The 14,870-nt window shown below is 39.3% G+C and overlaps 2 protein-coding genes across 18 annotated transcripts in view; one reads left to right on the plus strand and one right to left on the minus strand.

The window, feature by feature from the left end:
* The window catches only part of CAPZA1 (capping actin protein of muscle Z-line subunit alpha 1), a 48,923-nt gene extending 37,527 nt beyond the window's left edge, over positions 1-11,396 (minus strand). The window contains exon 1 of the mRNA XM_082380418.1: positions 11,265-11,396. Within this exon, the coding sequence (XP_082236544.1) occupies positions 11,265-11,303 (39 nt within the window). The 5' untranslated portion in view covers positions 11,304-11,396. The remainder of the gene's footprint in view (positions 1-11,264) is intronic.
* Positions 8,877-14,870, plus strand: part of ST7L (suppression of tumorigenicity 7 like) — a 151,705-nt gene continuing 145,711 nt past the window's right edge. For 10 of the 17 annotated variants that reach the window (XM_082379968.1, XM_082379969.1, XM_082379957.1 and 7 more), the window contains exons 1-2: positions 12,014-12,228; positions 13,947-14,029. In XM_082379968.1, the coding sequence (XP_082236094.1) occupies positions 12,021-12,228; positions 13,947-14,029 (291 nt within the window). In that variant the 5' untranslated portion in view covers positions 12,014-12,020. Of the gene's footprint in view, positions 11,239-11,337; positions 11,472-11,956; positions 12,229-13,246; positions 13,269-13,946; positions 14,030-14,870 lie in introns of those variants that run through there. The other 7 variants (XM_082379956.1, XM_082379962.1, XM_082379955.1 and 4 more) reach the window with 7 other exon arrangements.

Here is a 14,870-nt window from a genome sequence, read left to right on the forward strand (position 1 = left end):
TCACTGCCAGGGGCCAGGGTTCAATCCCTGGTCAGGGAAACTAAGATCTTGCAAGCCATGTGGCGTGGCCAAAAAAATAAATAAAATTTTAGATGTATATATTGATAGTTTATTTTGATTTATCATTATCAGTAAGGCCTAAGGTTTAAAAAGCATAGATATGTCTAAATTAGAATCAACATTATAAAAAAGATGGTGACACTTTCAAGTAATTTGTTTTATGTTTACTCTTTTAAAAGCCATTTCAAGTATTTCTTAGGAACTGTTCTATTAGTAACCACTTATAAGTTTTGTCAGATATAGACAAACAGGTAGTGAAGGCAGGCAAGTTTAAGTAGAGCAATTTCATTTTTAAAAAGTCTACCAATGAATGCTAAGGCAAACAGCTTGAAGATTTATTAAAGTAATAATATAACACACATGGAGTGCCAAAGACTTTCTCCTTGTCCAAACTTTAGTCAGCCTTCTCTGAGCCCTCTTCTCAGTTAGGTCTTTATCTTGGCCCCATCCTGTCCATGGCCTGCCTAGCCCAGTCTTAGCAAGAATCCTGCTCTCAGTTTAAAGAGAATTCCCCTACTCTTGATATCTGATCAAGTTCCTTGTCCCCAACCTTTGATGTATAAGTCCTCGATCTTCTGTTAGCAAGAATCCTTCTACCCCTGATGTCTCCTGTTAGTAATTTTCCACCTACTAACCCGCTCACTTGCTTGTTGGCTATTCATGCCCAGCAGTCTTTGCTTATTTGGACCTGAACTCAATCTCTCTCCCCTAAAACGAAAGTATTGAATAAACTCTTCTTATCATTTTAACAAGTGTCAGATTAATCTTCTTTAACAGAAGTCAGCATTGTATTTTATGCTGTATAACAGTATATAAGAACAACATACTTAACCATAAAATTTACAACATTTAAGAACCAAAAAATAGCTCCTATTTTGTTTTCTAGTTATCTTTCCCAACCATTCCCTTTTAATTTACAACTTCTCTATGCACCGAGTTAGAAGGAAATCATGCCTCAGTCCTCACTCTGGACTATCCTAATATAATACATCCAAAATGTCGGTAAAAAGATTTCCAAGTATTTATCTTTAGTGTTCATTTAGAAGTTCAAAGTGACAAAGCCTTAAGTCAAAAAAAAAAAAAAAGTACTGGCTCAATCTCAGTAAAGATAAAAAAGGTGTCTTATCTTAAATATAAAACAGCATTGATATACATATGAAAGGAGGGAAAGGACCCTATTTGGCTTAATTAGAGGATTTACCTAAATGTCTAGATCAAGAACTGAGGAAATATAAAAGTCTGAGATATAGTGTTCTAATGGGTTAGGAAAAAGATTAAAGTGAGTGAAAAGATCACATAAGCGACTTGTTAAAATACACATTCTCACCCCCAATCCTAGGTGAGTGGGCAGATAGGTAAAAAGTTCCAAGTGGCCAAATACAATGAGTATTGTTTTGGAAATAATCAGGACCAAATTAAGAAATTAGGGGAAAATCCACACCAAACGCCTTGAGATTCATGTGCCAGAAAGCAATGATGCAAATGCCAAGTCCAAACAGGCAGAGTTCAGCAGTGAGGGCCCATGCTGGCTTGGAAACAGATGCAGTGGGAAGCAAGAAGTATTTTGCCTTTAAGATCTGGTGCATATCTGGCACGTTATGGTATTTCTAACTTAAAGGTGTTATCTTTTTACCAAATTTACTTTTTTTTTTCAAAATCATTGGGAGTCAGATCTGGTTTCACATGCCAGCTTTAGCACTTAATTACTTGGGTCTTAGTTTCTTCATCTGTGAGTATAATTCCTGCTCATATATCTAGCACTACTTTAAGAATCCAATGAGGTAACATGAGACGGACTCAGACATAGCAGATACTTAACTTTCTTTCCCTAAGCAAATGCTTAGATGTTATTGAATCTTTGTGTTTACCAATTTGTTCATTCACTCAAAACAAAACAAACTATACTTTATTGGGTCCCAGGCACTGAGGTGAGCTGAGTATTAAAGATAAAGACAAAAAAGGAGATTGGCAGGGACTTCCCTGGTAGTCCAGTGGGTAAGACTCTGAGCTCCCAATGCAGGGGGCCTGGGTCCGTTCCCTGGTCGGGGAACTAGATCCCGCATGCCGCAACTAAGACCCGGCGCAGCCAAAAAAAAATAAAATAGAAAAGGAGAATGGCAAAAGAAGTAAGCCAACAAATTCCCTTTTGCCTTAAGCCTTGGTTCTGAAGAACAGCTATACAATTAGAACCACACGGGGAGCTTTAAAATTACTGATGCCTGGGTTCCACCCAGAGAGCTTCTGATGTAATAGACCTGGGGTAGAGCTTGGGCACCAGAATTTTTAAAAGCTTCCTCGGGTGATTCTCACGTGCTGCCAAGGTTGAAAGCCACTACCTTAAGCTAATATTAAGTGCAAATCTTCATGGTGGATACAAATAACATAAGACAAGCATACAGTCAGCATCCTGGCTTTTCAAATCTTTGTATACTTTACCACTGTTAGCAAAACAACTTATACAAACAATAGCCCTCAGAAAAGATGTGTCAATCATTTAAAAATAACTAATTCAAAGCAGCAAAACTGCCAAATGAGTATTACAGACAATACACAACATGGAACTCTTAGGAAGGAGATGGATATGGGTTGGGTTGGTTAAAGACAACTACAAGGAAGGGGATCTAAGCTGGGCTCTACAAAGTGCTTTAAATAGTAGGGGGGTGGGAGAAAGAGGGAGGGCATTACAAATAAGGGAACTAGTAAGAATAAAAAAAGGTAGGGAAAAAACAGTGTTTTGTAAGCAGACCAGTTTGGCAGAAACAGATTTATTTGGCGATAATAAAAGCGGAAGGAAGAGTAAAATGAGTCAGATGGCAGTAGTTATGCTAACAACAATTCTGGTTTTATTCTGTAGGTAATGGAGAACTGCCAAAGCCTTCTGTGTGGGAAGTTCCATTAACAAAAATTAATCTGGAAGTACTGGAGTCCTCAATATGGCTTCACAAAACCTGGAAATCAGTCTGCCCTCTAAGAGTTAGTTAACTATGAAATTAAGAATACTATCAAAGCAAGATTCATTCACTCATTCCTTCAACAAATATCTGAAGGCCTACTATGAAAGCACTGTTTTAGGTAATGGTGATTCAACAGTATATGGTCCTTACAGAGCTTACATTATAGTGGGTAGAGAGACAATAGGTAAGATTTTTTAAATATTTATTTTATTTATGATCATTTATTTTTGGCTGCATTGGGTCTTTGTTGCTGTGCACGGGCTTTCTCTAGTTGTGGTGAGCGGAGGCTACCCTTCATTGGGGTGCACGGGCTTCTCATTGCGGTGGCTTCTCTTGTTGCAGAGCACAGGCTCTAGGTGCGAAGTCTTCAGTAGTTGTGGCATGTGGGCTCAGCAGTTGTGGCTCACGGGTTCTAGAGAGCAGGCTCAGTAGCTGTGGTGCACGGGCTTAGTTGCTCTGTGGTATGTGGGATCTTCCTGGACCAGGGCTCGAACCCGTGTCCCCTGCATTGGCAGGTGGATTCTTAACCACTGTGCCACCAGGGAAGCCCAACAATAGATGAGATTAAACAACTAAACTACATGGTATGCTAGCTAGTGATAAATGCTAAGGAGTAATAATAAAGCAGGGAAAGAGGATATAAAACGGTAGATTGGAACTGGACAGGATGATCACAGAGGGCTTCACTGAGAAGGTAATTTCTGATTAAATATCTGAAGGAAGTGAGGGATATAGAAGGAAGAGAACTCCAAAGAACAGATCAAATGCAAAGACCCATTAAGTGAGGATGTGTGGCTAGAGAGGACCAGGAGAGAATAGGTAGGAGATAAGGTCAGAGACGTAAGTGGTAAAGAGGTAAAATCCCAGATCATGTAGGAACTTGTAGTCAGAGTAAAAACTTTCTTTTATTCTGAAAAAGATGGGAAGCCACTGGAAGATTCTGAGCAGAGGAGTGACATATTCTGACTTACATTTTTTAACCAGATCACTCTGGGTGCTTCATTGAGGACAGACTGCCTATGGAGAGACAAAAGCAGAAGCAGCGAGACCAGAGAGAAGGCCAGTGCAATAATCTACATGGGAAATCATGGTGGCTTCTTCCAGAGTGGTTGAAATAGGGGTATGGTGAGAAACAGCCAAGTTCTAGGTATGTTTTGAAGGCATAGCCTATAGGATTTGCTAATGGACAGTATGTGTATTGTGAGAGAAGCAGGAATCAAAGATGACACTAAACTTTCTGGCCTGAGCAACTAAAGAATGAAGGTGCCATTAACTAAGAGGGTAAAGACTGCAGGAGAAACTGCGATATGCAAATTTTTGATATATAAGGACTTCCTTCCAGCCTTGTAAAATTTGTCTAGAGAAAGAAAGTCCACTGCTGTTAAGAGTTAGAAGAAGGTGCACTATGCAAAGATCTGACTTGGTCTTGGTGTTGGATATATATCCCTACTATGGAGGAAAACACCATTAAAATGTTAGACTGTATAGTTAACATCTCTGGTTCTGACTCCATGCTTAAACTGAAAAAATTATAATTTGATTTCCTATGTATCTGATCTACTTGAAAAAAGGAATCTAATCCCTCCTGTATTTATTAAATTAGTTGCTATCCTCCTTTTATACACTAGTTTCATCAGCCTAGCGAATATGAGTTTGTCTCTTACTATCCTGATGAATCAAGCTTCTGAACTTAACAGGCAGAGGATTACGATATGGATGGTGGTTCTTGAGTTGCACAATAATTATTGGGAAGCTTATTAAAAACAGATTCCTGAGCACTGGTCCCCCCAAATTCTGATTCAGCTGGTCTAGGGAAGAACCCAGAAATCTTGCTTTTGAAAGAAACATATAAGCAATTCTGCTGTAGGCAATAATGTTCTGAGGTTCTTAAGAAGACAAACAGTGCTCTTGACCTTGTCATGAGGACTTTTTAAACTTCTGAAGTCATGTTTCTCAATACCTTGAGTTTATAACACATTTTAAATACTAGAATTCTTAGAGGCATATTTGTAGAAGCTCAAAAGAGCACTATGCAAATTTGGTAGTAATTTTTTTTTCCCTCACTGCAAGGCTTGCGGGATCTTAGTTCCTGGACCAGGGATTGAACCCCGGCCCACGGCAGTGAAAGTGCAGAGTCCTAATCACTGGACCGCCAGGGCATTCCCCAAATTTGGTAGTAATTATAATGCAGTCATGACCAGAAAATATCAATATTTCAGTGTCTATACAAGCATCCACATCACTATACCATTAAACTTGATTGCAGTTTAGGATTATGTCATTATTTCAGTAAAATTGTTTGCTATCTCAATTCACTACCTACCATCTACTCAAAGGAATCAAAGTGGGTAAAGGCACAGGTCTGGAAGTAGATTACCAGCAGATTGCATCTGCTCTACTATTACTGGTTCTGGACACTTGGTTATATTTTTTTTAACCTGAAATGTGCCTCAGTTTACTCAACTTAAAATGGGGTAAGCAGCCTACAGGGATATTTTGAGATGAATACATTTTAATGCATAAAGTATCTAGCACATTATAAGCACTTAAATGTAGCCTAGATGCAAAACAAAGAATTCACAAGGCAAAGTTCTCTCATGTTCCGATAAACCCACCACCTTTCTTTAGTGCAGCCTGGTATCACGCTGTCTTCCTGTTTATACATTATATGTATCACAACCTACACTTCAAATGATCCACTCAAATTAACATTCCATCTCCAGAGACACTGCCCTAACAGTATGCATGTGCAGTTATATAGCAAAGATAAATTTTACATGCTGCTCAAAATTTAGTAGTATGAAGAACTGTGGTAAATAAGTGAAAATATAGAAAGAAAAGGGGAGGCTGGAGGCAAAGAGAACAATTAAGAATGTTGTCAAAAATAATCCAAGCATAAGAAAAGGTCCTGTATGAAGAAAACGGTAAAAGGAATGTGGACAGGTTAGACATATTGTTCAATGAAAAGTATACTTACCTATTTGAAAATAATAAAATAGAAATAAATACATAAAATAAAATAGAAAATAGAAAAGAAACTGGTAATATTGGCTGCCGCTCAAGGGAACTGGGTGGCTGGAAAATGGGTGGGAGGGGACTTTTTACTCATGTCCTTTCCTACCATTTTAAGCATGTGATTATAGTTCCTATATACTCAAAATTTTTTTTAAAAAAGACTAATGGAAATGGAGGAAGAGAACCTAATGACAGGAAGAAGAATTTACAGGACTGAAATACTAATTGAACATGAGAGGAGAGGTTAAGGATGAAAAAGATGATGCCAGTGTTCCGACCCTATGTGACTAAAAGAGAATAATGGTGGGATTAGCAGAAATGCAGAGGTTGGCAGGAGGTTCTGATAAAGGGAGAAGGGAAAATAATAGTAAGTACATATTAAAATTATCACCTAGTTCAGAAATCCGTAAGTAGTCAAACTGTCTATCAAAAATTATCACGACTAGTTTCCCCTATCCAGGGTTTTTATTTTCAGGAGCTGATCCATATAAGGACTTTAACTTTTTTATTTTTTTCAAAATGATGAAGGAGTTTGTGCACTGGAGACAGAAAAGAACAATGACACCTGATCCTACAGTGTGTGTTTTTCTGAGCTCTAAAGGGGAGAACTTATAGAAGATGAAGGAAATACTTTTATCAGGGGTTTTTCAAGGCTCAAAGTATACATAGTCGGCCCTCTGGATCCATGGATGCCGAAACATTGGGCTGACTATACTACAACGTTTTATATAAGGGACTTAAGCATCCCCGGATTTTGGTATGGGGGGGTGGGGTGGGTCCTGGAACCACTACCCCACAGATACCTAGGGACAACAGTATACATACTGATTTTGATATGCAATAAGGCTTCGGAACTTTATGGAATTTACTAGGAAAATGCTCCCAGGGGATCAAATGTTCTTAGCAGTGCCATGACAGAGCATCAGTAACGGCAGTAGATGCTCAGGCACAATGAATGCTGGAAGAGGCACCCAGAGTGTGGACACATTCTTGAACACAAGAAATACCTACAGATTACCAGAAATAATTGGGGAGGGAGAATGAGGGAGCATGAGCTGGGAAAATATAAGAACGAATGAACCTGTGATTGATTGGTCTCTTTCATACCAATAGCTTGTGCCTACACTATGTACTTGGTAGTATGCTAGGCACTAGATAAAAAGACTTGGTTGCAGTAACCAAGAATTTCACAGGTCTGTTATGGGGCAAATGTGCCAAAGTAAACAATGACAGAAACTCCTGGAACGTTTTAATGTTTCAGTTTCTTAAATAGAGTTGTGTTTTTTTTTTTTAAATTAGAGTTTGAAAAAGTTCATTAAACTTTGTTCTGTCAGTCTGATCCAATTTCTCTTACCTATTTTAGAAGAAAACTTTCGAGGCCCACAGAGGTATGTGATTTTTCAAAAATCACACTGGTGACCAAAAGCACAGCAAGGAGAGGCCAAATCTACTGAGGTCCAGAATCATTCCTTCCCACTACCCCAAAATACCTCATTTATAATTCATTAAATGGATGACTCTTCTGATTTCTTCATTCACGGATACATGTTAAAAACAGTATAGTGAAAAAAGCATGGCTTCTGAATTAGACCAACCTGGGGTCTGAATTTTTTGACAAATTACACTGCTTTGCTTAGCATTAAGGCTGGTCCTAATAAAATAGCTAAATGTTCTAGAAGAAATTATAATGAACCTCCTCCTCACCAAAGATTGGGCATCTGAGTTTGTACCTGCTTAGGCTTTATGCTCCTGTCCAAGGATTTTGTAACAGATTATATGAATACTACTCAGCAAAGCTAACAGAAAAGAAGATTTAAAAATGGTAGTATTAATTCTAGGCAACGACTTATTACAAAATAGCCATGGCAATTAAGCTTTAGGGTTTATTTCGCCCTATAAGGGTAATAACTCACCTACTAAGTTAAGGGGGTAACACATAATCAAGGAAATCCACTTTAAAAGTATAAATATCTTTCATGAGCTCTAACAGAGCCCTCAAATTTCAGTATCTATTTATAACATTTTCCACATCTCTCCTAAATAATTTTGATAAACCCATTTCTCAAAAAGTGCCTTAAAGACAGTATTGTCTAAACTAAAAGCAAAGGGATCCATTTTTCAGTTATGGTACTTTTGAAGTTGTACACAAATATTCTACTAGTTAGGCTGAAGGGAAAAAAATGTGCTAGTAGCACTTTTTTCAGCCCTAAAATTCTGTCGGCATTTATGTTTTAAAAATGCTGAATCATGAAATAAAGGAAACAGTGCAAAGAATCCAAACACGTAGTTCATCTCATACCTCAAGTTTCCTAATTATGGCATCTTTTCATTTTGGAACCAAGTAACTGAAGAGTCTAAGTAACTAGAGGAATAGAGCTCATTCTCAGAAACTGAACTTGAGAATAAAACTAAAAGTATTTATTTCTGCAAGTTATTATACTTTCAACTTCCTGTTTTATTTAGGCAGCTCATCATGACCATTTCAGGTAACAATGCATAAGTTAAAAAACCCAACTTCCTCTTTATAAAGTGATAAAAACGTCAGCAGTTAGTTATGAGAATGGTTGACCTTACTAGCTTTTATAGAAATACTTGCAAGGAAATCGGAGACCATCACCCCAAATTCACCTCTGGGTTCATTGCTTTCAGAAAATGTAAAAAGATAAAAAGCAGTATTAAAATATATTTGGCATGACACACATGTGTTAAAAAAATCAAATCAAATGCAGTTCCTCAACTGCATTTGATTTGATTTTTTTAACACATGTGTGTCATGCCAAATATATTTTAATACTGCTTTTTATCTTTTTACATTTTAAAATGTAAAATCTTAGTTAAAATAAGAAAAAAATGAAAACTTCACGGTTCCTTCGAGGAAGAATCAATATACAAACTAAGCCTGAAAATATCTTGTTTGTAATAGTGTCTTGGTTATGAAAGTTTTGTACAACAAGAATCTCGTTTAAGGGTCACTTATTGTTTATGAATGCTAAGATATTCATATCAACAAGTCTTTTTGGAAAGATACTTTTTCAATTCTTGAATTCAGTTAAAAGGCATCAGAAGCCTGGAGGAAAAGGGATCAAGGTAGGTATAAAATTGAAGGAGAATTTAAGTAATCTTACAAGTCAAAGCCCTTTCTTTTTACTTATTGATCCACAACAGAGAAACACAGATCAGTTCATCTCTGGGAATAAAAATTGAACAAAATTTCAGTAATCCCAAATCATATGGATTTATTATATGAGATTTTTTATATCAGCTATTCTTAATTATCTACACTAATGAAAACAATGTAGTTAATCTAAAACCTGTTCACTGAATATAAAATTCATCAACATTTTTTGGCAGTAGATTTACCTTACTAATTATGATTTGCTTGCTTCGTCATTATTAAAATTAAACAGCAAAATTAAACAGCAAAAGAAGTATGCTGGGAGATAAGACAAAACTGGTCAGAGATCTGCTATTACAAAATCAAGGCTATTAATGTTACTAATTTGAACACTGTCAATATCCAAAGACATCTTAATTTACACTTTGAAATACATATTTTCCCCCAAGTTTAATTAGAAAGGCATTCTAACCCTGTGTCAAAAACAAAAACCCAACACTGGTAAACTTCAAAGTTCATTACCTTAAATTCTTAGTGAAATTTTGCTGTAACAGTATTTTTGCTTAAAGTAAGTGGACCATCAGTTGGGCTAACAAATGTTTTGTTATCCCATGATTGTCACTGTAACTTAATTTCATGTGAATCATAACTGTTTGCCTTAGAATAAACATTTTACTATAGTTTTCTCTCTAGCATAAGTTCACATACAGTGTAAAATGCCCTTTCCCCCCCTAAATCTTACACATTTATGAGAATCAATTTCCAAGTGAGAGAAAATCTAACGCTGAAGTGTTGTTAAACGGCATGTGAATGTTTAGCACTCTCTTCAGCGTTTCAAAATGGCATGGCATATGTATGATATATCAAATTATTCTGTACAGAGGACTCTTGGATCATAAACAGTCCCCTTTGCCATCCCAATCTCTTTTATTAAAAGAGGAAAACCCCAGATACATTTACAGAGCATTCAAGGGTGTACGTTTTGTAAAAGCCACTGTGGAAAACAAAAGACATAATTCTTGTCCTATTACGAGTTATGTAATGAAACTACTGTAATTTCCACGGACTCTGAAGTCTTTAACATATTTACTGAAAAGCCTGACAAACTGTTAAGAAAGGTGTGCAGTTGTCAGGAAAAAAGTTATTCCACCTAAGGTGAAATATTCTCTTGTATTTAAGACACTTTTAAAGAAATAAGTATACAAATTACTCAGTGGCAAGGTCAACTATAATCAAAAAGATACCACACTGGAGCACCGAAGAAGGCAAGATGCTTTGTCCAGACTTGAATGTGTTAACATCAAGTTTATGTGCTACATAAAACCTTTCTGGAGTTAAAAAGAAAAAATCATTGGCTAGTCTTGTTAACAAGAAATGGAAAACTATTTTTCAAAAATTATCGTTAAAAGATTGTAAGATGGAAGGGATGGAGTCACCGTGGGCGCCGTATACATACAATCAAGGGAGTGTCTACAGAGAAAAGAGTGGTGTTCAAATCCTGAAGCAAATGTCCCTGAGGCTTACACATTTATTACTGCGAATTAGTTCAGCGGACAGCATGTGGGAAAAGAGGTGTGTGTGGATAGGCGGCCAACACCTTAGGGACCTCTCCCTGTCGAGAAGTCGTGACAGCAAAATCACTTCCTGAGGAAGGAGGAGCAAAAGGGAAGTTAAGAGGCCACCCTGACCAGGAAGTGACTCGCCCTAAGCTAGCCCCAATCATATCTAAAGATGGGGGGATGGGGTGAGCCCCAGCAACTAAAGGCGGTAAAATAACTGCTTCTTGATACGTCGCGACATCATCGTCGCCCCCTCTCTTAAATACAAAAAGAGTCCACAGTCACGATTCAATAAGAGAAAGTCTCTTCTCTCGCAGGAAGGCCACTGGGCTGTGCGTCAGGCCCGGGGGGAAAAGAGAGTTGAGGAATGGGGAACTGGGGCCACCGTGAGGCAGAGGAAAGCCCCTCAAGAGGGAAGCATCCCGACTGCGGAGAGCGTATGCCAGCACAGGCCAAGAAGCTTCTTTCTTCCGGGGGTACTGCCGGGGTTCCCACCGCAGCCGAGTCGGGCCCCCGTTCCCTGTCTCGGGAAGAGGTAAGAGAGAGAGGCGGACCCCTTACCTTCTCCTCATCCGACACCCGATCCTCGAAGTCGGCCATCTTGGGCTGTTCTGGCCCAGCCCGGCCCTGGCGCGAGGCAGGCCGGGAAGGAGGCCGAATGATGGAATCACAGCGAGGGCCGTCTGAAGGACCCGCCCGGAAACGCCGACCGCTAGGGCGCCATGTCAGTTACGGGCGGGGGTGATGGGCCCAGGCGCCGACGCCCCAGTAAGTCGGCGTGACTTAAATGATTTTAAGTCTAATGTTTTTCTCACTGAGTTACATTAATTTCCCCATTCATCTATGGGACGTTGGGAGCGTGCTTCGGCTGGTATTGGCGTCCGAGCTCCGGCCGACCAAATTGCAGTCGCTACTCCTGTAGATTTTCCGAGTACCAGTGCTCTCCATGGCAGCCGAGTCCGAAGGGCTAAGTGCTGCTCGGACTCTGGAACGGTCGGTGGCTCTTTCAACCCCAGGAATGGGGTGGAAGGTGACCCTCACGCGTATGGAGGCTAAAACACTTCACTCCGGGGTCACATCTTAGCCCAGTTCCTCCAGAATAGGTGCCGCTATCCGCCCCTTCCCTCCCTCGGAAGGTATAGGTAGCCCCAGTCCTGGGGCACTCCTCCACCTTCACAAATCTTCTCGGTCCCCGTTCCCTGGGACTCTCAGCCTTCACAGAGGCCAACTTCAGGTCCGCCACTATCCCAGGATTCCCGACTCCCGGTTTCCTGCCCTTCTCCCCTCCCAACTCCCGGCGCCACCGGGAGCGGCAAGATGGCGGACGGTGACGGCTTAGGTGAAGCAGCGACTGCTGCGGCGTCTTCTCCTGCCCCTGCTCCTGGCCTGAGCCCGCCGCTGGGCTGGAGGGAGCGGCTGCGGGCCGGGCTGGCGGGCACTGGGGCCTCGCTGTGGTTCGTGGCGGGGCTGGGGCTGCTTTACGCTCTGAGGGTCCCGCTGAGGCTGTGTGAGAATTTGGCAGCGGGTGAGAGGCCCAGAGCTCCCGAGGGACGGGCGGGCGAGGGGGACTGGGGGGCAGGAGAGGTGCCGGGGGCAAGGGCCAAAGGGCAGAGATTCTCAGTATCACTGGAAGGCTTCGCAGAATGAGTCGGTGTGTGCGACCGAGTGGGTTCTTTTTCTCTTGGGCCGCTACTTCGCAGCTGATTGCCAAACCTGAGCTGCAACTACCGGCTCCTCCCTAAAGCTCTTAAGGTCCGCCCTCTCTCTTCTGTCCTCCTTCACCCGAGGAGAAGCCACCTGATAAGCTGGAAGCTTCAGGTGGTAGGGCAGATGAGAGCATTTTCAGACTTGAATGCAGAATTTATACACACCTTTTGATTCTCCCCCCACTCAGCGGAGAGAACCCACACCCAGACAATAAAAATCTGAAAGAAACCAACACAATCTTAGCCAGCCATTCTCATGTTTTAAAATAGTTTTGTCAGGAAATAGTTTTCATGATATTTTTGTCCGTTCTCTGTTTTAGGCTTTATCTTGAGTAATAAAATAGAACAGTACAGGAAGTAAAGAGAAAGAGAGCCACAAACAGCAGTGGATTCTTTCCTTAGTTCTTTCTTTCGACATTTGTAGAGAGCTTGCTGTGTAGTGTGGGCTGAAGTTTCAAAGACGTATAAGAGGTGATGATTCCCTTGGATTCTGCAAATATTATTCTTTAGCTGTAGCCAGGAGAGAGTGGATGGGAGCCAGGGCCTCTTACCATGTCATTACAAATTGGCAGCCTCAGATTAAAATGGAAGTATTTCTGTTATGGGATGATTATGACTGTCAGTACTGTGTTTTATTTTTCTGTAACAAGAGAAGGCAAATGTCCCCTTTTCTATTCTGTGAAATGACATGAAAGACTGTGAGATAATGTTCTGAAATGTTTTGGACTTTTTAAGAACATAGTATGTAAATTCAGATGCAACTAACACACTAAAATAAGCTAGATAAATTGGCCTTCCTAGACTGTTTGAAAAGCTAATTTGGTGTTTCTGTTACAGGTTAATGAAGTGACTACTAATGGTTTGTATGCTCAGTGAAATGTTATTGAGTTTATCATTTTTTTTTTTTTTTTACATATTAACTAGATACACCATTTAGATGGGAGTCAATGACTTTACAGATTTTTATTTCTTTCTAAAACCCAAAGTATTTATGAGACAATTGTTTGAAGTGAAGAATCTGGTCTAGGTTTTCAGTGAATCAGGTTTAGGGAGCTCTTAGTTTGCTCTTCTTTTTGGGTTATTTTGCCTTTGTAGCTGACATACCAAATACACACACTGGTTCCTTCCCTCTAATTTGAAACACTGGTTTGTATCTCACCAAAATAATTAGGAAGTAGTTTTAATCCTCCTTTGTAACAGTATGTTTGTTTAGATTATCCTTATGGAATTGCAAAAGTTCTTGTCTAAATTATGATATTCCTGGTTTTATTCTCAACAGCAAGCTAAATGATCTCATTTTGATTTGCTTATTTAACAAATCAGCAGTGTAAAATCCTACCTTTACATATGTGAAGGCATTTTAAAGATATGATACAATGAGAATTTAAAGTAGCTTTTTAAAAATTACAACTTTCTCAAATGAATCTCATACTAGATATTAATACTACTTATGTCCCTCCACTCATAAAGACACCTGCATATTTGTAACTTGGGTACTTATTTTTTTTAACTTTGATTTTTTTATTCTTTTTGGCAGTGACAGTATTTTTAAATTCATTGACGCCCAAATTCTATGTGGCACTTACAGGGACATCTTCTTTGATATCAGGACTAATATTTGTAAGTAGTTTCCATTTCCTTCGTGCTTTGGTGTTTATCTAAATATCAAACCTCTTTAAATAGTTATTATAATAATTACAAATACTTATAGATCAGCATTCTCAAAATTTTTCACATTCTCAAAATGTGAAAAAAACATTTAAAAAAACACTGCAACTTCTCCACTTTTAGAGATTGATAGTATTCATTTGCGTATAAAAAACTATTGTATGTTTGGGGGGGTGTGGTGGGAGGTGGGTTGTGATCTAAATGCTTGCAGGCTCGGCTTAGTAACAAAAGTGAGTAAAATTGGCAGAGTGTAAAAATTGAAATTTTTATTTACTTTGAAGACTGGGTAATCTGGACAGTACATGCTCCTTCTAGAAAAGACTAAAGCTAATTGTTGCCATGTAGACTTGCAGACCAGTATTACCAGGTCTTCCAGTTTTTTCAGACAATTTCAAGAGAACCTGGATATAAAGTTTTTATATAAAATCTTCCAGTACTTTAATGTTGGCAACATCGGGCAGACTAAAAATTTATCTGTCTTGAATTAGGCTTATAGGCTGCCAGTTACCTTCTCTAGAGTGTTTAAGAGCAGAGTTTGGGAGACAGGCTAACCATCACTTTAGCTGTATGACTTCAAGAAAGTGAATTAACTTTTTTCTAAAGCTCCAATTTCCTAATCTGTACACTGGAGATAATAATAGTATCAACTTGGAAATTCCTTGGTGGTCTAGTGGTTTAAGACTCAACTCAATTAATTTTTTTAAAAATTAATTAATTAATTAATTAATTTTTGGCTGCACTGGGTCTTCGTTACTGCGCGCGGGTTTTCTCTAGTTGTGAGTGGGGGCTACTC

The sequence above is a fragment of the Balaenoptera borealis genome (genome assembly GCF_965194805.1).
Source record: "Balaenoptera borealis genome assembly, chromosome: 1".
In the NCBI taxonomy this organism is placed as follows: domain Eukaryota; kingdom Metazoa; phylum Chordata; class Mammalia; order Artiodactyla; family Balaenopteridae; genus Balaenoptera; species Balaenoptera borealis.